The sequence below is a fragment of the Malurus melanocephalus genome, unplaced genomic scaffold, assembly GCF_030028575.1.
Source record: "Malurus melanocephalus ecotype Western Australia unplaced genomic scaffold, MMel_1.1 scaffold_461, whole genome shotgun sequence".
Classification (NCBI taxonomy): domain Eukaryota; kingdom Metazoa; phylum Chordata; class Aves; order Passeriformes; family Maluridae; genus Malurus; species Malurus melanocephalus.
In genome coordinates this window covers 498,095-524,446 of record NW_026623693.1, presented here as the reverse complement: position 1 = coordinate 524,446, position 26,352 = coordinate 498,095, and the positions used below count along the sequence as shown (strand labels likewise).

Sequence of the window (26,352 nt, the reverse complement as noted above, 5' to 3'; positions counted from 1 at the left end):
GCGGAGCGCGGCCGCGCTGACTGCGAGCGAGGTAAGCGGGGAAGGGACGAGTCCGGGGCGCGGGGCGGCGGCGGAGCGGAGCGGGAGAGTGCGCGGGGGGCTGCGGGACGAGACGGGAGAGACACTGAGACAGCCTTGGCCGGGCGGCGGCGTTCTCCCATCCCGTACCCGGTTCCCCGTCGCTGCACGGAACGGGGAACGAAGGGACGGGCACCGTCTGCCAAAATGAGAGCCCAGGCTGTTCGCAGAGTTCAACTCCTGCATCAATGGATGCAGCGCAAATACCAAGATCCCGCCTGGGTTTATTCCGCCGCTATTCTAATACTGGGTAGGTGAACCGCGTTTCAAAGCTGTGCCCTAAGTGTTCGGTAGGCTCAGCTTGCCAAGGCTGCCTGGCATTCCTTTTTTTGTAACCGGGTTTACTTCTCCGGGAAGCACTTGAACTAGAGAAGTGAAGTGGCAGAAGGATAAATAGAAGGATAAATAGAAGGATAAATAGAAGGATGCTTTGCTCCAAAGACGAACTGTTTGCACAGCACGTCTTTCTTTTCTCCCCCACATCTCGGGATAACGGGGATAACGGGTTCACAAGTTGGTGCTGATGTTCGAGGACATCCATGAACTGAGCCAAGAGACCTGTGTTCCCCTCACATACACCCAGCTAAACTCCCACTGTCTTCTTCAGTGTAAGTTTTCAGTGYGTAAGGACTGAACAGCAATTTCAGCATTCAGCCCTTGATCAGGTTTGCTTTTCATCAGTGTTGGCATTAAATATTTTGATGTAYAGTCTGGTTTTGAATGACTTCACATTTTCTCCTGCATTGCTCTGGTATTATCTCCTACCAGAATAAGAATTGTTTCCTATCTACAGCTGTACTAAACATGATCAAGTGTAATTATTAAAATGAAAATTCCCTGCTTTGTTGTTCTTCCTTCTACATCTTTTGTAATAGCACAAGATCAGTAGGGAAGTTGATCATAATTATTATTATTTTGTTTGTTGTGAAAGTTGACTTTGGATTGTGAGGGTTTTTAAAATTAATTTACTTTCAGATCACTGAAAAGGATTGTAATTCTCCTTCCAACAGTAGCTGCAGTAGGTGTACAAAAAAAAGATGCTAATTTGAGCAACGTGATAATTATACATATTGGTATAAAATACCACGTGAAGAGGATATGGAGGCACCAAGGTCCATACTGATCACTTACACTTACAAAAGATACAGTTTCAAAGCTGTGTTCCAAGTCAAATGTACTCCTTCAAGAAGACTGAATGATATTATGCAGTACAGATGTTTCCCTGGAAAGTATGGCATGGAAGAGAAAACAGATAACCAGACACAGATGAAAAAAAAAAACAAACCCAGAAGACTTTGTGCTCTTTAACTGGTCTCACTTTTAGAAAGGGTGCCACAGTTGCTTCTCTAATTTAACCCAACATATTAAGAGTTTTTTTTTTTAGAATTCATCAGTCTGCTTCCCAAAATACTTGATAAGGACTTGGTCTAATAAAATAGTGAAGATGAACACAGCAGTTTATCGCTATGAACCCAATCATGTACTTTGTAAAGTTCCAGAATCCCCTGTAAGTTCAGAATGGAGGGCATTAAGTAAAAAAAAAAAATGCAAGAAACACTGCATGATTTAGGTTAAGCAGCGTTTCTTCAGTCTTTTCAGAATGCAGCTTTGTTCCCCAGAAAAAGAAATCCAGGTYGGCCCCTGCTAACAGGGAGGACACAACTACTGTGAACAATACCCCATACTTTCTAATGGACAGGTGATCTGTTCCTGTTGGACTCGGTAGTAAACTCCAGTGACATCACCAGAGCCAATGTCTGTCCAAAAGCCTCCATGGAGGCAATATGAGAGAATTCGAGAGTTTTTGAGACAGCTTAAGGTGCAACATGGACACAAATCAAGCCATTTGCCCAGAAATAAACCTTATTATAATGTTCCCCCGGAGTATGAAGTATGAACATACGAAGTATGTTCCTTTGTCACAAGAAGCAAAGAGATTCCAATGAGGGAATGTTATGAAGTGGTTATAGCTAGAGAGGTTATAGCTAGACTACTCAGAGTAACTCTGCACGTCTTGCTTTAGTACCTGGGCTAAGGAAGCCCATATTCAATATTAGGCACCTCCCATAACTAAATACAATACCATATTCAAAGACTTAGCTATAAATCCGCAGGCTTTTCTAGCTTAAATATTAAGACTCATCTGCAAAGGTAATTTGCTACACTTTATGTGCGTATATTAAATTGCTTTATATTGAAACAGTAACAATGAAAATTTTTTTCAAAAGGTACCTTTGCAGTTATACCATAAAGTAGCAGTCTACAATCAGTTTTATCGTTTAAAATAATAGGTTGTGGTTTTTCATTTACTTCCTTCTAAAAATATCTGGGCAACATTACTTATTCATGCCTTGAAAACAGGTAAACCAAGTAAACCAAATAAAAATATATATAAATTATCATGATTAACCAAGGACATTATAGAGGACAATAAATGAATACAAGAGTACTCTCTATACAGAGCCAGTGTGAGTCCACCAGAACTGACTATTTTAGTTACTGCTAATAACAACTTACCTGTAGTTGTGCAGGCTCCAAGAACAAGGCCTAGCTCAGTACCTGGAAGCAATTGCTGCCACACTGTGTATGTGTGACATGCAGTTACAGTTTTCTGCATATGTTGTTCAATGCTATGTTGCTACATATCTCATTTAAGGCACTTGGAGCCAAGTGGGTTAATTATTTTCCTTTCTATTACAAAGAGGAAACAGTACCAAACAGGGTAAGTGTCTTTGTCAAAGGTCAGTGGCAGAACTGGAAATAAAGTACACACATCTCCAGAAAGGCCTGACTTCAGAAACTTTCCATTAAAATTGCATTTATCACTAGGTGATTCCACTAAYGTCAATCCARAAAGGCCTCACTAGACTTTTGTGAAAAGAATCAAGCCTCAGGCTGATAATCTAAACACCAGATTATTCTTCCTACCTGCAATACCATAGTTCAAGCAGTTGATGGAAGGTCTTTCGGAGTTTGGGTTTTTTTAAATAGCAAATCATGAGAATTTACACACGAATATCCATATTKTCTTTCTAAGAAGCAGCTCCTCTGGAATCATTCTTACCAGAGCTGCACAGTGTGAGACTCCTTATTTTTTCCAGCTCTGCCCACCTAAGTGCAGCATTTCAGAGCCCATTACATTGCTCAGTTTCAGTTTAGTTTCTCAGCTCTAAAACCATTGATTGCTGACATGATGGATCGCACTGCTGCAGAAGAACCATTACACACTCAGTGTATACAATATTTATGAAAGTTCTAATATAAGGAACCTTGAGTATGCAATACTGCCACTGATTCTCAAGATAGCTCTTAAAAAGTAGTTCTGATAGAGGCACCCTTTTTTCAAGGTTAAAATGCGAGGGGGAAATAATTATAATTTTAGACTAAGAGCAGTTCTCAGGAARGTGACAGACATTGATCAGAGTGAGAACCATCCATAGTTGTGCTGAAGTCAATGGGATTAAATTCTTTGATTTTAGTCAGGCCTGATCTTGGGAGGGAAGTTTCCATTCACTGAACCAATGTTAGGTTCTACCTGTGATACAGGTGGCTTTTTACAAGTACCTCATACAAACTAGTGAATTAGTTCCATTCTGAAACTGGGATAGACTCTGTTATATGGATTATGGATAATCCCCTGGTGTTACAATGTGGTCCCATGGGATATACAGTATGTGTCAATGGGAGACCCTGACACCTGATGTTAGTTTGGACTTACCTAACTGACTCCAAGGCAACAGAGTTGAATTATCAGTGTAGGGCTTTCAATGGCACTGTCCCACATTGGAACGCCTTGGAAATTAAGGCAGAAATAAAAATATTTGTTGTTTTTACAGATTTCCAAAATGAAAATGACTTCTTTTGCTCTGCTTTAAATCTGCCATTTCAGAGCACATAGCACCAGAGTGAAAGGCACAGGCAATTTCCACTTCTGATTCCTCTTTTCCCAGTCTACATTTACAGCCAAATTGCAAACCTTTGGACACAGATATTTACCAAGAAGCTTCGGCCAACACCATAAACCCCACTGCTGCAGCACTTAAACATACAGCAGAAGTGGAAGTGATTCCCATTCTATTTGCAATTCAGCCACACAGTAACAATGTTTGTTCCAATGAAATATAAAAAAAAAATGAAACAGTTTGAAGTTACCCAGCATCTCTGGACATGAGAGTGTATAGGAAAAGAGGCCAAGCACAACAGCACAATTCCTTTGAAGCTCTTCTGCTTTTTGGAGTTAATTAAAAGTTGGCTGAGTGGTTTTCCTCTCCCTTTTTTCCTGAGTGTCTCATCTTGAGCCTATATGGCAGGTGTTCTGGAGCAAGTCTCAGCAGCACCCACTGGATACCCTTACTTCCTTGCATTTGCAAGTATAACTTAATCTCCTTTCAACAGTGATAGCAGATAGGAAAGATTTTGACTTGGGCAGATACCAGGACAACTAAAATTACCAGACTGTATGTAAACAACAGGAATTGACCGCCAGTAACCTCAGCTAAAACACAATTACAATAAATGCACACATATTTTTGAGTCTTTATACATGAAGGAGTTTCTATCGGGAAGTAGATAGTATTTTTTAATAAAGGGCTGAATTAAGTCTGTCCTAAGACCACAGTATGTGTCCTAGAGCTGTCTCTTAGGCTTGCTTTGTGTCCTGTGCCCCTGCTTCTAGCTATTGTAGGGTCAGTTCACCTATCCTCATCCTCCCTTTTCCTGACCACTGCTGAGGAGGGCAGAGTCATGGGCAGGATCCTTCTGCTCCTGTTCCCTGTTGTTGACCTTTGCGTTRAGGCAGTGTAGGGTTTGATAAGCTTGAAGCAAAGGCCTGACACCATATTGAGCTGGTAGAGAGTAGAGAGAGTAGATACTGCTGCATTAACTCTACTCCCAAGGTTTAGTTTTCTTCAGCAACTAAAAGAGCTGAAATATTAGAGCTTAAAAATTTGAGATGCTACTATACCTATGACTGCAGAAACCTAGAGCTCCAGTGCATACACTTAAGCCAGACCTGTTTTCTAAGAAGGAATGCAGATGCCATTCTCCAGAGTTCTTGTGCTCTAGAGGCAGCACAGAAGGAGGCCACTCAGACATTGCTGGGTGCTTCAGGTGTTACAATGGAACAGTAGAAGACTTACCCAGTAAAATTAAGAATTAACATGTATCCTTTCAATCTTGCTAAATGTTAGGTTTCTTGCTGCCTATGAAGTGAAAAAGTGTTTCCTGGAAATTTTACAATGCAAACACTGGCTATTTTGCAATTAAAATATTAACACATGAACAGATACTTGGTAATACAGCATAAATACACACAATGGCAGATTATGCTGGTATCATGCAATTCCTTAGGGTCAATTTACACAGGAAACAGAGTGGTGTTTCATTAGGAAGTAAGAGTTTGATACACTGGAAAGAAAACCAAGCTACTGTAATGAAAGTCTTGCTGTTTAAGTTCTGTTCTGTTTTATGAGGTGTCACTATTATAACTAATGTATCTCTTGATCTGGGAATATAAATACCAGGTGTCTGAGTATTGCAACATTTTGAGTAAACAACAGAGAAATCATTTTCTTATTAGTGCCCTTTGATTTGTTTGCTATATAATTATGACCTGGTCATATGATATAAGTTGATACATGCTTCAAAGTGCATATACCATATATTTGGTTACCTCTATTAAATGGCAGGTTTAGTATTACCTACATGTAAAAATAGGCTTTCCTYTTATTTCTTTCTAGATTAACTTATCTGGTGAAAATCAAGAATATTTAAAATTAGTTACAAAATTACCTTCGACAATCCACTTGTGTGTTTTGCTTGTGTACACGACTAAGTTCCTGCACTGCTGTCATTGGGAAATMTGTAAATACAAAAAGAGGAGTGAGCCAAATTCTGCCACGGAGACCTYAGAAGAGAATTTTAGTCTTCAAGTGCTCCCTTATTCAAATATTTGAACAGAAACATTGTGTAATGTGTACTCAGGAAACACTGTATTGATTTCAGTAGGTGTCATGCAGCACTGTAAGCAATCATGCATGAAAATAAACTTATTTTTGGAGATGACATCTTCAAACTTGCTTTCTGGTATGTCAGGAATCACTTTGCTATTACTGCAGTTGATGTTTCAAGTGAAAATAAYAGTCTATACAAAAGTCTGGTGAAGAGCAGAAATAAACAGAATTCCAGACTCTGTCTGTATGTGACACATATAGTAAAACACAAYGAGAAAAATTGTAAAGACAGATAAATGATGTGCAACATGTCTACAGTATAGTTATATTTGACTCAGTAATAATCCTCTCTTACGAATGATAGCTCACTCTGTAATGTGAGTTGAATAAATGTTGTTTGCAATTTACTGCACAGTAAGTTACTGCTGAGAAAGTAAACAGGAGGCAAAAAAGAACATGCCAAACCAAACATGAGGTTAATTAATTCCTCGAGTTATTTGGCAGTTGTTCGGCTTTGTGGTTTTATAAAATAYACTGAACTAAACCCAGGACAGAAGCTGAGAAAGAAAAGTGGATCTACCTATCTTTATTTTTATTTACACAAACATGAACACATACAGAATGAAAGGCAGGCACAAACACTATTTTCATCCTATTGCCAACCCCCCTGCAAACTGGATGATGGTGTAGCTTCTAAGTAGATCACAGTACAGAGGCAGATGGATTAAGYGGGATTTCAAGCAATACTAATTCATACAGCTGGGCTATATTTGATAATTTAACAGTAGTGTTTCTTGTTSAATTACTGCTCTGTCATGATCCTTGTCTGCTTCTGTGTAGTTATCCCTATGCCCAGCTTTTTCCCACCTTTGCCTGTGGCACTTGGCCACCTTCAACAATAGATGCGTCTGACAACTCAAGTAAAACTACTGTGATACAAAAATGCAAAATCTGCTAATTTTCTTGGATTTCTGTGCTCTGTAGCTCACAAGAGGCACCTTTATTTCTCCCCAGTTCTTTTAGACAATTCCTTATGCTTTTTAGTTTGCTATGTCTGAGAATTTGGTAAAGACATCTCATGGATTAAGGGAACTATATCCAGTGTTTTTCTGTCTGAGGAAAGTATGAACAAATGCATTCTTTGGCTAAAATAAACTGCTGTCATCTATGACATGCATAACGTAACGTAGCAAAAGCTATGTAATCCATACATAGTTATTTTCTAATTCCCTTAAGGTCAATGGAATTTTGTGGAAGATAAAAGTACAGCATGTTTCACATATATATATATATATGCATATATATATACACATACATATAAACGTTTTACACATTTGGGTAGAGGAAATCACATTTAAATAATTATGTATCTATAAATACTTTTTCTTTGTTAGATCTTCAACTAAGTTATAGCATCAGAAGGATCAGAAATATGATGTAGTTTCAGTATAAGGAGCAAAATGTTTCCCTYGTGTAAAAAAATARGCTTTCTACATTTGTGCATCATTGTGTGTTAGGTGTGCCAGAATGTTTCTTGGAAACAGCTCAATAATCCAGAAAASAGGAACTCAGGGAAAATGAGGTTCAGAATCTTTTGTGTGGGATACATTAACTGAGCAAYAGAGTATCTTGGAGGTGTAATTGTTTTATTTTTAATTTTTTTGACTAGGGTCAGTGAGACTCCGGGGAGGCAAGAATGAGTTTGAAGGTACAGTGGAGGTTTATTTGAATGGAATCTGGGGAACAATCTGTGGGAGCCAATGGGACAATAATGATGCGACAGTTGTATGTCGACAGCTTGCACTGGGGTAAGTTTCAGTTTGAGTGAAAATCAATCAAWCCATTTTAATGATGTTTCAGTATAAAGGACAATCTATTTTGTAAATCCTGAGGGCTTTTTGTGTTTGAGAATTGCTTTTCCTGTTTGAAAGTTGTTGAATGCTGAAGTTGTTCTTCCCAGAGTACTCTGCTTGCCTCAGCTACGCTACACGTCAAGGAGGTGGCTGTGGGAATCACTGTTTCCTCAAAAAGCTGCATATAGGATTTGGACAGGAGCAGACCATGTCAAATGTATTGCTTTCAAAGTGAAAAGTGTGAATAGGTGAGAAAGCTTAGAACAAACACCAACTGCTCTACTGGACATTTGGGAGATGTCCAAAAGGGCAGAATTATGTGCTCTGATCCTGATCTCACCTATCTAAATGTCAATTCAGAGCAGCTCCAGTGAGGTTACGGAATCTCTAACAGTAAATGTGGCCAGGATTAGACTCTACATGGGCTCCTAATCATAGAAACATTCCTAGTTCTTAGGAAATCTTCTAGTAATCATCCATTTTAGCATGCCAAATAACACCTGGAACTCATCCTAAGTTTTTGGCAAATGGCAACACTTTAGAGCTTTAGAGCCATACTGGACAGGTTGAAAGTCCCTGCATTGTCCCTGCTGACAACCACTTCTCCCTGCTGCCAGAATGGAGTAAATCAACAGCACCCTTTAGCATCCTTTGGCTGCTTTACTGCCTTTCTAACACTTTTTCTCTCACATACCAAAGCAGCGGTTTTGCTTGCTACAGGCAGTAAGGGGCTTTTAGAGCAGACTTGCACTGTGACATACCTAATGATTATTCYACTTTTTAAGACTGCTAGCCAGAACTAAATCTAAGCTGGTTTATAACATTCACTAYTAATCTGGACACACCACGCCAACTTATAAAAATATGAGGATTAGATGAGATAAAAGTTCAGCCATCTGGAGGCTGTGATTTTGCTTATGACTTCAGCTGTCTACGTGCAGTGTCTCCTTCCCTCATTTTCACGTAAGTCCTATCTGCTTTCTATACCCTGAACATWTCAGCCAAACAAGGCTGCTGTTAGCAAAAGTAATTCAGTGATATGGGTGAAGGGTTTGGTTTGGTCTTTTCAACAGAAATGGCTCAAAGTTGAATTCAGGCCAAAAAAGCCCCAAGCAAACATTAGTTGAAAGTTTGTGCTATCTTGAATGTTTGGCAGAAATTTGGATCTACATACCACCAAGTGAGCTCACGAGGTATTACTGGTGCTTTTMAGGTGCTCCACCCATCTGTTCCTTTAATATGACAATATTTGGGCTTTGTTTTAAATTTGTTGAGCTTTGCAAAGAAGAAAAGATGGCTCTATAAATGTTGCCGTATATTCAGCATGAGAAGGGAGGTGTTTCTAAAATGTTCTGGATGGATGACAGCAGCTGACTAGAGAAAAACGGCCATGCCCCTATCTAATGGAGTGTGAGGTGGTTTGACTGTCCCATCATCACAACCAAAATGCACGGCATTTATGGGCAGAGCATGGTATGACTTCATGGAACAAAGGAGAGAAAGGCCTGGTGGCATTACCTGTGCTGGAATTGTAACTGCAGTGGGCTGGTACTGTAGATTCACCTACAGATGGTGGACTCTGCTTGATTTTTGTAGTTAAGAACTGGGAGAACAGGAATGTAGCTGGCTGTGCAGCAACTCATTCATTGTACTAAAATATCCCACAACAAAATGGTGAGAACTGGGTCACATCTGTTACTTTGCTTTGTRCAGAAGACAATGCTGAACTGTATGAAAATGTGATGAATTTATACTGCTGAAAAAAGCCCTTTCTTTTCTACTTCAAGATTTACACATGARAAAATGGTTCCACTCCCCTTCCTCCCACTCTGATGTCCTATCCTGATTATTCTTACAGGGAAAAAGGTACAGCAAAACACATACCGTTTTCTGGACTAGGCCTTATTCCTGTTTTCTGGAGTGAAGTGCATTGTCGTGGTGATGAAGAAAATATACTGYTATGTGAAAAGGACACCTGGCAGGATGGGACATGTTCTCAAAAAATGGCAGCTGCTGTCACATGTAGCTCCTCCCTGGGTAAAAAAACGCATATGGTTTTGTTAACTCCTTACCTTATTTAAGTAGTTATAATTACTGATTATTAAATTATAAAAAATGTAAAGATTTCTTGGAACAGAAAATTGTACAGATTGAATTTTCACATCATTAGCTACTTCAAATACCTCAAGCAGCTCCAAGCTTAACAACATTTTACCATTCCATAATCAACAAGCAAATTGTTTCTTGGAGATGTAGATTGTGAGAAAGGGTAAAGTAGCAAGAATCTCTGGCTGTARAAGTAGGATTGCTTCCCCACACACTTTTTTTTAAATGTCAGAATTATATTATTAAGAAAACAAGTATCATGAATGTTTWTAAGAYATTTGCTATGATTTTAATTAACATRCTAACTAAATGGGCAGGTAYRCCATCAGATTTAAGACAGTGCTGGCCTCAAGAAGGGCTGGGCTGGCAGAGCTGGCCACGCCAATCTCCTCCGCTGTAACCAAATGTGTGGCTGCAGCCAGTTCTGTGCTGCCTTTCCCCTCCTACTTACATTCCTACCCAAAGAAGGCATTTTTGTCCTAAAGCTCTATTATTAATGAGCAACATTCTGATAAATTACTTTTAAAAGAGCATTTTTGTCTTAACGTAGAGACCTGTTGAGTAGAGGGAAAGGAGAATCTTTTTAAGCTAGGAGACAAACTGGTGAACCAAAGCAAGAGAAATAGTTTTGCCTGAAGAAACTGAAAACTGTAAATGTTTTCACATTTTGTAGGTTCAATTGCAACTAGCCTTTTAAAATATTTGCAACCTCCTCCATAGTTCATATCAGTGAAACAGTAACATGAATTTGGAGAACTGCCCTCAGTATTGTGGCTTTGGGTTTTCTTTACATCCGAGAATTAGATTAAATAGTAGCATTAATTGGTTGGAGGGTTACACAAAAATTGTTCAAATTTAAATCATTCATATGTCAGATCTGGTGAAACTATAAAATAACCTTGTTCATATTAGAGCAATGATGGGGTTTTATACGGCTTTAAGATGTTTCCATTATTACAGATTTATTCAGCAGTGATGCTTTCCAGGTAGTTTCCTGGTGCACCAGAAGAGAGCTACTGATTTTAAAAGACTAGAAGCAGGAAGGTAACAATACTTGCACAATTCAAGTGAGACTCCACAGTGAAAGAGATTTCACTGCTCTGACCAGATTTTTCCAGTCAGAAAATTTTTCTAACAGAATGAGAAAACATGAGGATGAATTTCTATTTCTGAATCTATGACATAATTTTTGCTTTTTCAGATTTTACCCAATTTTGCTCTTACTGGTAGAAATGCAGCTCTGCTGACTGATTTAGTATTTGGCCTTACAGAACTAAGTGTCTGTGAATGTTTTGACACTTAGGTCATTCAAGAGCAGTATAGATACTTGCATGTATAAGATTTTTCAGCTAGTGAAAGTGGAGCAATAAGGGAACTCACTTTACTTTCAGATTTTCCATCTAACTAGAAAAAAGAAAATGTGGTTCTTGACTGAAGTCAGAGAAACCATTAGGCCATCTTCCTCTTTTCTTTCCTATCAGAATAACATTTCAGGATATGAATGACCTGTTCTATATCCTGTGTTTGCTCACAGCCCCTGTCTTCACTCCAATCCGGCTGGCTGGTGGGAGCAATGCCCACRAAGGAAGAGTGGAAGTCTACCATGGTGGCCAGTGGGGGACAGTCTGTGATGACCAGTGGGATGATGCAGATGCTGAAGTTGTCTGTCGACAGCTTGGCCTTGGGTTTGTTTCTCTACATGTTTTTTATTCCAGCAGCAAAGCAGGACAATTATCACACAGAGCTGAAATTAGGAGAAGTACAATGGTAAAAAAAAATGTTCCTTTGAAATTGCACTGATAATTTGGAGCAGTAAGTAAGTTTATTTATAGAAGGTTYAGGTACTGTGACATTACTTTCAATTCTCTGAAACCAGTCTTCAGTGTCATAGGACAGGGCAAATTTTGTCTGTTTCTCTGGACAGACAAAGAATATGTCTCAGAATAAATGTTGACTTTGTAGTGAAAACTCACTACAACTTCTGTAAAGTTTCAATCAAAAACTGTAGGTGAAGAAAAGGAATTTGCTTTGTTCCAATCCTTATGATCCGTTTTGCTGCARTCTGCTTTGGCACAAAAGCTCTGCTTTGGCAGAAAGGATATGTTTTTGGCAGGCCTGTGAGAATCTTCTAGATTTGTTTAAATCAGGAGTCTCTGAAGATGGTCAGTCTGCACATACTRAGGTAGAAATCTGTTTGAAGTTTTGACAGTTAAGCTTGTCAGTGATTCTGTCTGAACTAAGCATGGTCCAAAATAGCAGCAGAGCAGGATTTTCTTGCTTCCCTTAACAGCCACAGGTGATTTTGATCCCACACAGAAGACAAGTATTTGCAGAAAGATGCTGCAGAGGTGGGAAACTAAGAGGAGAACTGCTGGATCACGGAGGAGGAGATGAGGACAAATGGGATGGAAGGTCAGAGGGGTTGAGGASGGAAAGAACTAGGAGCGAGATGCAAAGAAAATGCAAAGTTGTATCCCATGCAGGGCAAAGGGATTATGTCTGAGACAGACTGGATGAGAACTAAGCAGGTAAATGCAGAGGAGACTGGAACAGAACTCACTTCTTGAACCCTGCTGGAACTATAATGAATTAAAAGAAGTGGTATTGAAGTTAGCAAGTTTTGATAACAGTGTGTACTTTGTAACTGAGGCCTTGGCAGCCTGTGCCWCCCAAACTAGCTCCGAAGGATGAGAACTGTGGACTAGCTACAAAGCTTGTAGATCTTCTGAGCCAACAATGAGAACCAACATGCTTCTCTAATATCAGATTCTTCCCAACTTATTTTATGTTGTATTTCTATAATCCTGTACATTTTTAATTGGGAATACCTAATGGAAAGTCTATCTTCTTGCAGGCTTTTCCTGCTTTTGAATTGTGCTGCTACTAGTAGGTTTGGGGAATTACTAAGCTTGCTTTGCATTTCTGTATACTAGTGACAAGTGTAATGTTCTTAGCCTGACTCCTTACTGATGACASTAAAACTTTTTATTACTTATATTTAATCATCACAAACTGCAGTTCTTAGATACTTCTAATTTGATTCGTTTTTCTGAGTAAATAAATTGTATTAAGATAGTGCAAAACCTGTTAAGGCTTTTTCGAATATGTCTAGAGATTTACAGAATTTCTCAAGCAAGCAAGATGTTACAACAAATGTGCTAATTAATATGAAGTGAAATCTTACCAACAGTGGCAGTAGACCAGTTCTGAGGTACTAAAAATAGTCTAAATTTGCATACTGTTAATCCATCTGGAAACATGCCAGAAACTGTAAAAGTAAAGCTGCTCGGTAAGGAGTTTCCCAGAGCCCTTCAACTTTTCTATAGCACTTCTATAAAACTGCAGAACATGAATCTACCATTAACAGGTGGAAAATAATGATAACTTATTTAATTATTTGGTTTSCATGAATTTTTTTTGCTTGATACAAATTCCCCTCATCATAATGATGGGATGAATTGYCTCTGCTTTAGTGTAACTCCAGAGRCTCTTATAAGAGTATGGTATAACTTGTTTTCAGCATTCAGAATAGCAAATCACCATCTCTTTGATTTCTGTCAGCTTCTGAATGAATAAGGGGTTTTGTTCTAACATTTTCTATGCATTTGTGCCAGCATTTGTAGCAAATAGACTGGAAACTCAAGATGCTTTTTTTAGTTAATTTAAACTCATCCTTTAGCTAGGTAAATCWTTATGGCAAATAATTTAGTTAGGCATTTCAATATTGCCATTTCAAACTAGTGTGAATATATGAACAGAGAAACTATTGAGTAGAAGGAAACTAAATTAYGGCAAACATTAACATATGAAAGACATAGTATTTGAAACAGAATTGGAAAAATCCTGATAGATGGTGAAGGGTTAAACACTGCATAATTTCTGTAATTCTGAAACAATGGAATGTTTTCAATTGACGTAGYTTTTTGTGCTGACATAGAATAAACCCTATACGAGGCTAGTCACTGCTCTGCTTCCTGTTCTTATTTCTGTTGCTGATTGGTGCTATGACATTGTCAAGTCACTTAAGATCTCTTTGCCRTGGTTTTTGCATTACTAAATGGGGAACAATCACTTTTATCTGCCTCATCTGAGTATTTGAGATTTGATTAATGTGATTTGAGGACAACAGGGGAAAGTCACTGTAGAAATATATATCGGATCTTTTTTAGTACATATAGACATTCAATGAAAACTAAAATCCTCATACCCAAGCTAGAACCTCTCCTAGGAAAGTTAAAAGTTAAAGGCACAGARGAGGAAAATCTTCAGCTTGCTTGGTGCTGACTGTGAGTTCCTTGCATTTCCACAGGGGTGTTGCCAAGGCATGGAGCCAGGCTTACTTTGGAGAAGGCTCTGGCCCCGTGCTGCTGGATGAAGTGCGGTGCACAGGAAATGAACTCTCCATAGAACAGTGCCCAAAAAACTCATGGAGAGAACACAACTGTGGCCACAAAGAAGATGCTGGTGTTTCCTGCACACCTCTCACAGGTACTTCAGTCATCAACAATCACATGGGAAAACAGGGACAAAGGCAGAGTTCACAGCTCTGGAAAGAGAACTTTGGAARTTTGCAGATGCACAAATCCCAGACCGGATGCAGTAAATGCAATGTTACCAATTTTGCTTYAGAACAGTAATTAGATCTAAGAAAAAATGATCCTTGTTTTGTTTTCCCTTACTTGTTACCGGCACAGATGGTGCACTAAGGCTCGCAAGTGGGAAGGGCAGTCACGAGGGCCGCCTGGAGGTCTATCACAAGGGGCAGTGGGGCACGGTCTGCGACGATGGCTGGACAGAGCTGAACACACAGGTGGTTTGCCGGCAGCTGGGATTTAAGTAAGATTACTTGATATTGGATATCTGACTCTGTGACTTGACCATGATAGCAAACAGTTACATGAACTCTACATGGACCCTATTTTGAGAGTCTGTTTTTTTAATATTAGCTGAGTGCTTCATAGAAACTACCAAGTTAAAACCCATTAAAGCCTGCTTCCCTCRGTTTCACAGAGATATGTAGAAAAACCTTCAACAAATGTGATTTTGCAGCCTCTATTCACCAAATTCCTTCCAGTTATCTTTTTTGCTGACTTCAACGCATGTGTTACAGAGAAAAACTGATTTTGATTTCTATTTTGMCTATAAAATTTTCATTCTTCTAAATCTTGGCTTGCTGTACAGTCATTATTAATAACAGACATTTTCAAGGTGTAAGTCCTTCTGCACTACCTCAGAATATSCCACAGCCTGGCCCTGGAACAGTTTTGTATTGAAAAGCATGTTTTAGAAAAATCCCATTAGTTTCATGCATTCACTCTTCCCTAATTTTCCTACTGACTGTAGCTACAAAGATACATTCTCAGTAGGTGACTGAGTTGTCTTGCCTTCCAGTTGTAACAGCTGACTTTCAAAAAAAGGATTATGTCCCGTTTTTCCCAGACTGTGACATTTAAATTTATATCTAATATTAAGAACATACTTAAAGCCTCAAAGTCATTGAGCCAGCCATATGCTTGGTAGAAGAGCTGCCTTAATCAAAGGTATTACATTCTTAAGTTTGTATTAATGTAACAGTAATTCCTTAAGAAAAAACATTACTGAAGAGGCAGCATATGGTGCTCTCACTGAATTTAATGCTAACTGAACCTGCTTAATGATTATACTTGAGAAACCTTTATTTCCTCAGGAGTAACTTCTTTCCTTTCTAATGCTTAAGCACCACGTGTCCTCTGATCACTGTGGACCAAAAAAAGTGGACCTCTGTGTTGTGCAGGTATGGGAAAAGTGCAGCTATGGAAAAGGAGAGCTATTCAGAAGGAAGCTCTGGGCCCATCTGGTTGGATGATGTGATCTGCTCCGGGAAGGAGACAAACCTTCTGCARTGCTCCCGGAGGGAGTGGGGAAAGCACGACTGCAACCATCAGGAGGATGTCAGACTCATCTGCCACCCAGAAAACGACAGCCACAAGCTCTCACTTGGTAAGGAAGCTCTTTGCTGAAGTCACAGTGTGAGTATTGCCATGGATACAGATCCAACCAAAGTACAGGGATACTTAAGGATTCTCAGAATCCTAGTATTTGTCAGATGAGCGCAAGGAAGGAACAGGAAGGGTAAAAACTTGACTTYTCTGCTGAARAACAYAGGSAGCAATCAAGTTTTCTTTAGAGGAGTAAGCATCCAGAACATTAAAGCYTAACACAGATTTCCAAGGTAACAAAGTCACATTCCAGAGATGCCGYTCCCTCAGTGTCCACCAGATTTTAGACCTATTCAGCACTTCCTGATGGTGTATGCAATGTTGGCACTTCTTAACCTCTAAATAACTCTCTCATGGTGTCAGATGCTGGAGGTATACCTGAGCACTGAGGGATATAAATCTATAGCACATCCTCCTATGGCTTTGCATTTAGACAATCCAACACAAGGGATATGGAGGAGGTGGGAAGTGTTCAGAAAGAGCAAGAAGGAAGGGTGAGAGTATGAAATTATTTCTGTGTTACTATTGCCTATCATTTACATTGTGTCTGTGTGAACAGCCCAACTTGCTGACCAGGACAGAATGATACTACACACACAGATAAAGAGTCAGTTCCAATGTCAAAAGACTACAAACTTGTATAAAAATAAAGAGTAAAAAGACTGATAAGAAAAAAGATGATAGAAGAATACCAATTACATATGAAATCATAGAAAAAAAAAACATACACAATAAATTCCAAAGATTCCTAAATTCACATATAGGTAATTAACAGTAATTCTATATATTCTAGTAGAAACCACAGAGGAACAATGGGTTGCACAGTAATTCTGAAAACGTTCCATTTTTACAGTCTGCTACACAAARTGTGTAGCTTGTCAGAATGTAGCCTTTTAGAAAATTGCTGCCAATGCCATTTAGCTTACCCAAGAACATTTCAGTTGAATTTGAAATTGCTATTATATGCCTGTTTCCTGGAAATCACATAYTGAAAGTTTATCCCACAAACTACAACATGGATTTACTGCACAATGTTGCTACTTGTTATAACAACATTCAGCACTTCCACWTGTACTTTTCTAGTCTCTCCCTCTTTACAGCCTTTTCTATATAACCCTCTCACGGTCCAATGAATGCTTTATGTTGCAGTCCATACATCAAATCCTATTTGGTAGAAAGAATTTTCTCAAACCAAAAATAACAGGAATTCAAACCATGACTGCTGTCTTTACAGATGCAAACCATCTGTGCTGSTTTGCTCAAATTCCTATAAAATATAATCTCTGCTGAAGGAGGTCTGGTTCAGTTAAATACATCCATATGGTAACATTCTCACATCCCCATTACAGAATGCTATATAAATTTAGTGCCTATAAATATATATATATATATTCTAAACCACAAGAAGATAACAATAAAATATTAATATCCCATGCCTCTCTCTGGTTAATAGAAGTATAATTTTCACCTAAGTTGCTTCTTCCAGAGTACATCAGTTCAACAAGAAAATAAGGTGGTTTTCTAGGACATTTCCTAGAAGACTTCTGACTGGAAAGTGGACAAAGACTGTTATTACAATTTACTTGCCTGTATTTGAAAAAGCATTTTTTTTCCCTGTAAGGATAAATTCAGTGGAAAAAGATGAGAAATTAGTAGATGATATGACTTAAGAAAATGCAGATATTAAGGAATACTAAAAATGAGATAGAATACACTACAATAATGACATTTTTTCAGTAAGATCATGATAGATAATAGGTCAGAATAGGTAAACAGAAGGTTGGTGARGATAATTCATGTAGCTGTCCAGACAGTATAAACTCCAACAGAAACAATGTGCTTCAAATTACATCTGAAGCAAACAGACTTCGATTTTATTTTCAAATATTTCCTTATTCATTTAATGACTTGGGCCATATTTAACTAGTGCTGACCAGACTCATGTTTTGTATACCAAAGTTATTAATACCCTAAACTAATCTGAATTAAATRTCAAATGCAAATGTCTCAAAATTCTTTAAGAGTATAATTAAGTAATTCCTCATCCTCATAGATTTAGAAAAGATKAGTAACAGGTTAGAAGAATGAGGAAGTCATTTCAATTATTCTAAAAAGCAACWCTCATGAGTGTATTAAAGATTATAAAGTATGCCATACAAAAAGATTTAAAAGGTGATTCTCCTTTAAACATTATAAAGATGCCACAGTGGAATTCATAACTGTTTTAAGAATATTTCCATTGCTTGCAGGCTATAGACGGATTACAGAGTAAGTGAGAATTAAGTATGTACTTTGCCTAATGAGTCTAACTACAAGCCAAGCCCTGCAGAAACTGTGATCAGCAAAGTCTGGCAAATCCATTAATAAGTAAGATCTGATACTATGAACATATCTGAATGAGCAACCAATTTCAATTGGTAGAAAAAGGATCAGTCTACAATAACATGCTGCAGAACAATGTGCGTAATGATAAGGAATAGTTGAAGTTCAACACAATGCTGCAATTTCTGTGCTCACACGGTGGTTACGAGGAGCAGCAGCAACCAGTTTGGGAATGGGTTTATGGACTGAGATATAGTTACAATCACCCATAAAGTTTCTGTAAGGAAAACCTGTCCAGCTTGTATGGATATCATATCAAAGGTATCTCAGGTGTTTTCTACCACCTTGTGGAGAACTGTCATCAGTYGCTGAGCTATGTCATGTATTTGTATGGAATGAAGGAACTGGCTGAACTCCGAAGAGTAATGAATAGTAGTGTTTGGTATTTGTCTTGTAATTTGTACAAAGTGCTTCCTTTTGCCAGCCAGGAAAAATATGACTGCTTTAACCACTGATATTAGGCTTGTTGAACACAAGTATCAATTGTACTGAATATAATGAAARTAACTTAACATACCAGTTCTTGCTTCTGTTGGTGTGAGCTGACAGCAGTAATTTATTCCCAGGTCCTCCCATCAGGCTGATGGATGGTGAGAATAAGAAGGAAGGACGYGTGGAGATTTTTATCAATGGCCAGTGGGGCACAATTTGTGATGATGGATGGTCTGATAAGGATGCAGCTGTAGTCTGCAGACAGCTTGGCTACAAGTAAGAAAACTCATTAAGCTGTTTCTCAAGTTATGTTTTATGCATCTAAAAATCTTAAGTTTCTGCAACCAAATACCACAAACRTGTCTAATAAGATAAGTCTTTTAAAACTTGTCAGTTTGGCATTCTTTTAGAAACGTGTAATTCTACTGTTTGCATGAAAAGTAGTAAGGCTGTATCTTCCAAAGGAATATTCATTAAGTAGCATAATTGGGAATGGGAATGTTAATATTCAAAAGTGTGTCACAGTGACTGGCAACAGAAATGCAAGTTAATGACAGTTATTATCTATTTTTCTATTTATCTATTAGAAGTWAAACACTGCAAATCATGAATCTATTAATTAAATACAAAATTTTAGTTGCCATATTTGTTTTAGAAGCTGTGTCCACTGTCACAAGGTGTGGATACAATGACTGCAGATTCAGATGCAGGCACAGCAGCTACTGAATTCCTAGTTTAATGGGGTTTTTTTTCCTTCATTTACTGATGTAGCTTGATTTGCTACTGTAGCTTGGAGATTTGATKAACTTTTACACAAGGGATTATGGCTTCAGTCTGCATGACAGTAATTTGAATAAGCTTAATTTAACACAGGAATAGACCTGACAGAACAAATCCYGCCTCTAATTAAAACCACTGCAATATATGTGTCACTTTTGAAAGAAATCACTTAATCGGGCTTATATCACTCATCAGCATTTTTTTTTCTGGATACCCAAGAGCAGCAAAAATATAGCAACTASAGGGCAGATATATAAACAGCAGTAGTAATAAGACTTGAAAAATGTCCAGAACACTAGTGAAATACAACAGGAAATTAGTCAAATGTCTTTTCCAAGTGTATTTGTAAGGAAATTTGAGCTTAAGAAATGTAAGTCATATTAACTGCCTGTTGTACCTAACAATGCGAAGTTTGTGCAACCAAATATCATCAAATTATKTCTGAACACACAATATATGCCTTTGAAAACTGCCTGGTATTCATTTAGTAAAARCCTATTTAAAAGTTGTAGTAGACTAGGTCTTCAAAACTGCAAAACTTGACTTATTACTYTTACAAGTTACCTCACTTGTAAATTCTAGGATAGATGTCCATCTATGCCAATGCACTGGATTTCCTSATTAACAATATTACAAATAATGGTAACGCTGCACCTGAAAAGCTCAGCATCTTATTGTGCATGGTCCTATGTGTGAGGAAAGTGAGAGGAAAAGAMCTGAAGCCACTCTTCTCTCTAGGGACAGATGTGAACGGGCAAAAAGGTTGTTTCCCTAAYGGTCATACATGCAGAAATAGCTGGCTTGGAAAGCAGCAAGAGACATGTGTTTGTTAGGGGTGGACTAAAGTCAGTTCGAAAAACACATTCCAGCAAGTAACGAGCACATAAACTTAACATTTRCACCTTCAGAGATCTCCCAGTTATATGAAATGATTGTCTCTATTAAGGTGCACTTCTTGCTCAAGAACCTCATGACTTTCACATTTATTTCCTGATAAATGTTTTACAGCAGAGGTCGGTTTGGGCTTCTTGTGGTGGTTTTTATTGGTTGGTTGGTTGAGTTGGTCTGAACACGTTTCATCCCCATTATCAGCAAACTGAGAGATTACTGATGCACAGTAAGAGAGAGGCTGCTTTCATATAAATGTAGGAAGAATGAGGCAGTGCCCTTATTAAGTAACTGATAAGATTCTGCAGAGACAATTCAGTACCAAACTGCAATAAATACTTCTCTGGGGAAGGATAAGAATACTTGGTGATTCACAACAAAGTAGTTTTCAATATCCCAAGGAACTTTAGAACAAAGCCCTAAAGCAAAAACCTTGTTATTTGGATACCAATACCAGGCAAGAATTTACAATGAGTGCCTCTACTGTGTCACTGTGTTGTAACCGCAAACATGAACACATCAGCTGCCCACAGGTATCAGGGAGTTGAACTTATTCTTTTGTGGTTATCTGTAATCAGAGTATACCTCACAAAAGAAAAACATTTGGAGCAAGAGAAGTCACMCTACTTGGGACTGACAAGTCAAATCATAGTAAACTCATTAGACAGAAATTGTCCTATACTATTTCTAAAGGCAATTAAAGCTTTGGGTTTTCCAGTAAATACATCCTAGCCATGGAAATTGCAAATGTGCAAGGACAGTTGACCTCGTGGTATCATCTCTAGTCTTTTATGTGCTGCACTTTCCTGGCTTTTTACAATTCCTCTATTCCCACCAATGTTCCCTCCTTGGAAATCYTGCTCACCTGTCCTTCAGTACATAGTAAAAAAATCCACACTAGCAAAGCTGTCCATGTGCAAGTGTCAAAAGTGAGGAAGCTCCTTACATGCTACTTTCATGTTTCAATTATATGGATGTGGCAGTTGAGAGCTGGGATCAGCTTGATCCAGCCACATTTCTAGTACAATGAAGCTTTGAAAATGGTTTGACAAATCAGGATTCCTCCCCAACAGACCAAAGCTGGTGGAAGAAGGGATGTAAACTCTGAATGCCACTCTATTCTACCTCCCCTAACACTGCAGGTTTAAAGAACTACAAAAAGAGGTGTACAGGGACAGAAGTTCTTTCTTGTCTAATACATTTTCAGAGCCAAATTCTCTTTCTACTCCAGCATTTCAACACACCTGCAGTTACAGTTCTGTACACATAGAAGCAGTCCATTACAATATGCAATTCCAACAGGCCCTTTAMAAGTGAAACCTATGATATAGTGCAACATTTTAGTTATCTGGAATTCCATATATCCTTATCCCTATAAAATATCAGTAAATTGCTCTTAACCAATAGGTAAATTTGTAGTTCAGGCACACCTAGAGGTGTCTGTGGCTTCCTGCCCCACTTCTCTGTATAGCCAGGTGGGTGATCTCTCACTTGTAATTCTTTCTCACTCTTTAAACATATAAAAACAAATATCTATTTATCAGTTAAGATTATCCTAAGTAATTAACAGTGATAACCAATCACAAGAGATACCAAATGCAATACTTAAAACGCTACACAAGCACCAGGTACTGGGTTCCTCCCAAGAACAGGGGGGTGCAGACACTGAACTGGCCTCCAGTCTCATATTTTTTTAGAATGCAAATGTGGGGTGCCCTTTAAAAAAATGACATGATAACAAAGTATTTTCATAACAACTAATAGGTCTGTACATCATAGCTCTTACGGCACTACAAGTATACCGTATTTAACTGGCCCATCTTTCTGAGGGAATCAGACCTGAACAAATTATTTTTAGCATTCACAGATGCTGACTTTATACAAGGATTAAAGAGATTATGAAAAAGCAGCTTTCACATATTCTGTTTTATGGCAAAACGTAATGCTGATACAATGTAAAATACTTTGCACACTGCCTTCTAACCAGATACATAAAAGCAGTTTTTAAACATTAATGTTTACAATTTTAGCAATTTTATCACAGTTTTATTTTTCTACATACCAGAAAAAGAGAGGCAAAGAGCAGGTGGTTGTTCTCAAGTGAAAAGTGACATGGCTTGGAATGAAACCTCAAGGTCTTTCACTACTCATTTGGAAATATTTGAGTAAAACGTAGAATAATGCTGCAAAATGTTAAATTATAATAGAAAAATATGCTCTGTCTGCAGAGGTCCAGCTAGAGCAAGGACAATGGCCTATTTTGGTGAGGGCAAAGGCCCRATCCATGTGGATAATGTGAAGTGTACAGGAAATGAGAGATCCTTTGCAGACTGCATTAAACAGGACATTGGGACACACAACTGCCGGCACAGCGAGGATGCGGGGGTCATCTGCGACCACCTAAGCAAGAAAGTCCTTGGGAACAGCAATAAAGGTGAGGCCCTGTTGTGAGGGGCAGACCAACAGGTTTGGGAGGGCAACTGTAATGGTAGGAAGAGACAGACTTAACAGACCCACTTCACAGAGGATGCAGTTTTATAAAAAAGACAAACAAAAGGGGTGGGAATCCTCTCTGCTTCCACTGTGGGAGCTAATCCTGTGCAGCTGCACAAAGGAATCACCAAGACTACTCAATCGATACAGGGTATTTGTTGCCATGGTTTACAGCAGCCACGTTCATTAAGTTGCTCAAGGGACATGACAGTGAAAACTTWGACAGCTCCTTGCAGCTTTTCAAGGTATAGGTTACCCTCAGATGGGGACTGAGACCTGTGTGGGTGGCTGCTTCCTTACAGGAAGGAAGAGCCCCATAACATCCTAAATTTGAGAAGCAAATGTGTAAATGACTCTGWGATTACAGTCAAAAGAACTCAGCTACAAAGGATTTCTAAGCCTTGAAAGCATGTATTTTTCCCAATCAAAATGTGGTTGTTAAAAGCTACCATGAAACAGAGAATAACTTCAGCCTTTAGATTTTTTAAAAGTTAACTCTCATTGAACATTGGCCACTCCCCATGTTGAGTTTAACATCATCTTTCTGATCTCCCTTTCTGATTTAGATTCTCTTGCTTCTGTTTGTGGACTGAGGTTACTTCATCGTCGACAAAAGMGAATAATTGGTGGGAAAAATTCTTTACGGTAAATAATTGGTAAAGACAAATAATTTTGAATATAAAGCTTCTAAGGCATCTATTTGACAAAAGTGGTATGCCTAATTTTAGAAATTTTAAAATTTCATTGTAGGTTTGTTGTTTGGGTTTTCTTTTTCTTTTCATGATGTAGAAGTAGAAATATACTCAGCAAATTTGGTAGAAAAGTAAAGGTATTAATTGATAAATGCAGCATTATTTGAAAATCTGTAGATGCTTATGGGTTTAAGTTGTTGAATGGGTTAAATTTTTAACTTACAAAATAGTTATTTTACTTTTATCAAAGGATATTTTGATATCATCATGTGAGCTATAAAAAGAGACCTATGAATTTAGGATGAGGTTCTAAATGCTACCTGCACCAAGAAAAAGGCCTGGAYATAATTCACTGCCTAAGACCTTATTTTCCTTCACAAAATAAACATTGATGATGACAGCTAGAAAAACAGGAGGCATTGACTTTCCTTTCTTAACAGTTGTAACTAACCACAAAAAATACATACATACGCAATCTTATGAAAAGCATTGTAAAAAATACACTAACARTATCATTACATGTCACTGTGCTACTATTTTAAAGTACACACACAGCACCAATCAATCCATTTCAAAGAAGACACTGCCCGAGTGGGGGAGCTTCAAAGAACAGTAACAAGAGGGAGCCCAGAAAAAAAATTAAACACAGACACATAATGTAAAGTAGGATGAATTACCTCACACAAAAGACAGTTATAGATAGTGTTCTAAGGACACTTGGTGAAATGCAGTGATGACAAATAATGTAGTGCACAATGCAGCCAAAGCAAGGAAGCTGGTCTCACAATAAATCAGTACATGGATGTTAGACAAAGCAAAGAGGTGAGAAAAATCCAACAGTGCATGCAGAAATTCTTCAAAATTAAGAAAGAGAGCATACTTATGTATCAGAAAAGGAGTCAATGYCATAAGAAGTCATTAACACACAGAGCTTGAGGAAGGGAACTGAAAAAGGAACTGGATACCTACAKATGTATCAGAAAATCCAAAGCTGTCTGAATTACCTCATTTTAGAAAAACATATTACATCTTATCTTCCAAAACRGAAAAGTGTCTAAATTGTTTTATTCTTTATGGGAAGTAAATTCTTCCACCTTACTTTAAAACATTCRACACTGGTAGCTCTGAGATGCTAGACTAGATGATCCCCAGCAGCTCTCATTGTCCAGCACACCCATTCAAGTTGACACCACTCAGAAAACTCTCATACTACCTGTTGTTTACTCTTAGATGCTACAGGTGCATTTCTCTTCCTCTCCCTTCTCTCATTCTTAATCTATTACATGAGCAAAAAAGAATCCATCCTGTATTCATAGGTCTGCAAATATGGCCAGATCTACTATAAAAGACAGATTATCACAGGCTGAGAAAATGTGCCTATCTACACCTGAGATTTCTGCATTTGCTTTAGACCTCTTGGTTTGCCAGTGTCCTTTTTCATGAAGACAGGGATAGATGCTGAGTTCAGCTTTTCAAGAAATTCCCCTTTCACCCCTCCAGTTGACAGGAAATTTCTGGTTTGTTGWCTTGGACAGTATTTGGCGAGGAACCCACAGAATGTATTTTTGGCCCAATGAAKGAAATCTGAGAAGGGAAAATTCATATAGCTGACTGTGGGAGGAAGTGCTGGATGTCCAAACTCTCTGTGAAGTAATCTGGACCATTGTTAAAKGGAATTCTGAATTCTGCGGGAATAYARCRGTACTCACCACCATTAATAAACAGCACATTTTTTTAAGTTGAGTCAGCCAAAGAAACCCTAGAGGATTCACACTCCAGGTAACTGAGCAGGTACCTGAGCTCCCCACTGCTGTACCCTAAACCCCATGTGTCACTCCTCTGCAGGGGCGGCTGGCCGTGGCAGGTGGCACTGAGGCTGAAATCCTCACATGGTGATGGGAGACTCCTGTGYGGTGCCACTCTCATCAGCAGCTGCTGGGTCCTCACTGCTGCACACTGCTTTAAAAGGTGGGTCTCTCTTCAACAGTGCACTATGTTTCAAACTGGGTAGAAACTGTTTCAAACTGTTGTTCTGGGCAGAAACATTCTGCTTCAATCCCACGGAAAACTGTTCTGAGAGTTGACTTTGGTTATAAAAAGCCCTACTACTCAACCTCCTTTCCCTCAAACAAACAAAATACCCTAAAGCATTGAAATTATTTGGGTGTTATGCTTTATGTGATTTATATTCACAACTGTTTATGTTATGCTTTATGTGATTTATATTCACAACTTCAGCATTTTCTTGAAAAAATACAGGCAACACTTCTAATATTTTAACTTTCTGTTCCAAGAAAATGCAGCTTATGGCTTTTAGCTTATAGTGAAGACAACTGAGCAGACACCAAATGTAGGGACTGTAGCAGATCAGATTAATTCTGGCAAAAACAGATCTTGGCAYTGACAGACATTTTTACTGTATCAGAGCAGTCACTAAATGCAGGACTTCACTTCTGATGAGGTTACTGGAGTAKAAAAGCATCAACTTGCACAATAAGGAAGTTAATCTAGTATTTAAAACTTTCAACAGTGATTATTTCATTTGATTGGGTTGGGAAAAAAGCACGTAAGAGCACTACAGTTTTCAGTGCATWTGCTAGAATTTGCTCAAGTAGGCTGCAAATCTTTTAAATTTGGACTTTGAGCCTTTCCTTTTGCATACTAGTAACTAAAACAAAGACTCAGATGTTCTTTTTACTAAAATGCAGAGTGTGTTACC

General features: G+C 38.4%; 1 protein-coding gene across 1 annotated transcript in view; it reads left to right on the top strand.

Annotated features, from left to right (window-relative positions):
• PRSS12 (serine protease 12) overlaps nt 1–26,352 on the top strand; it is a 32,851-nt gene that overhangs the window by 357 nt on the left and 6,142 nt on the right. Inside the window, exons 2-12 of the mRNA XM_057380575.1 lie at nt 7–31; nt 7,699–7,837; nt 9,741–9,919; nt 11,523–11,673; nt 14,298–14,476; nt 14,683–14,824; nt 15,762–15,967; nt 18,915–19,056; nt 22,677–22,882; nt 23,508–23,586; nt 25,479–25,601. Of these exons, the coding sequence (XP_057236558.1) occupies nt 7–31; nt 7,699–7,837; nt 9,741–9,919; nt 11,523–11,673; nt 14,298–14,476; nt 14,683–14,824; nt 15,762–15,967; nt 18,915–19,056; nt 22,677–22,882; nt 23,508–23,586; nt 25,479–25,601 (1,571 nt within the window). The remainder of the gene's footprint in view (nt 1–6; nt 32–7,698; nt 7,838–9,740; nt 9,920–11,522; nt 11,674–14,297; nt 14,477–14,682; nt 14,825–15,761; nt 15,968–18,914; nt 19,057–22,676; nt 22,883–23,507; nt 23,587–25,478; nt 25,602–26,352) is intronic.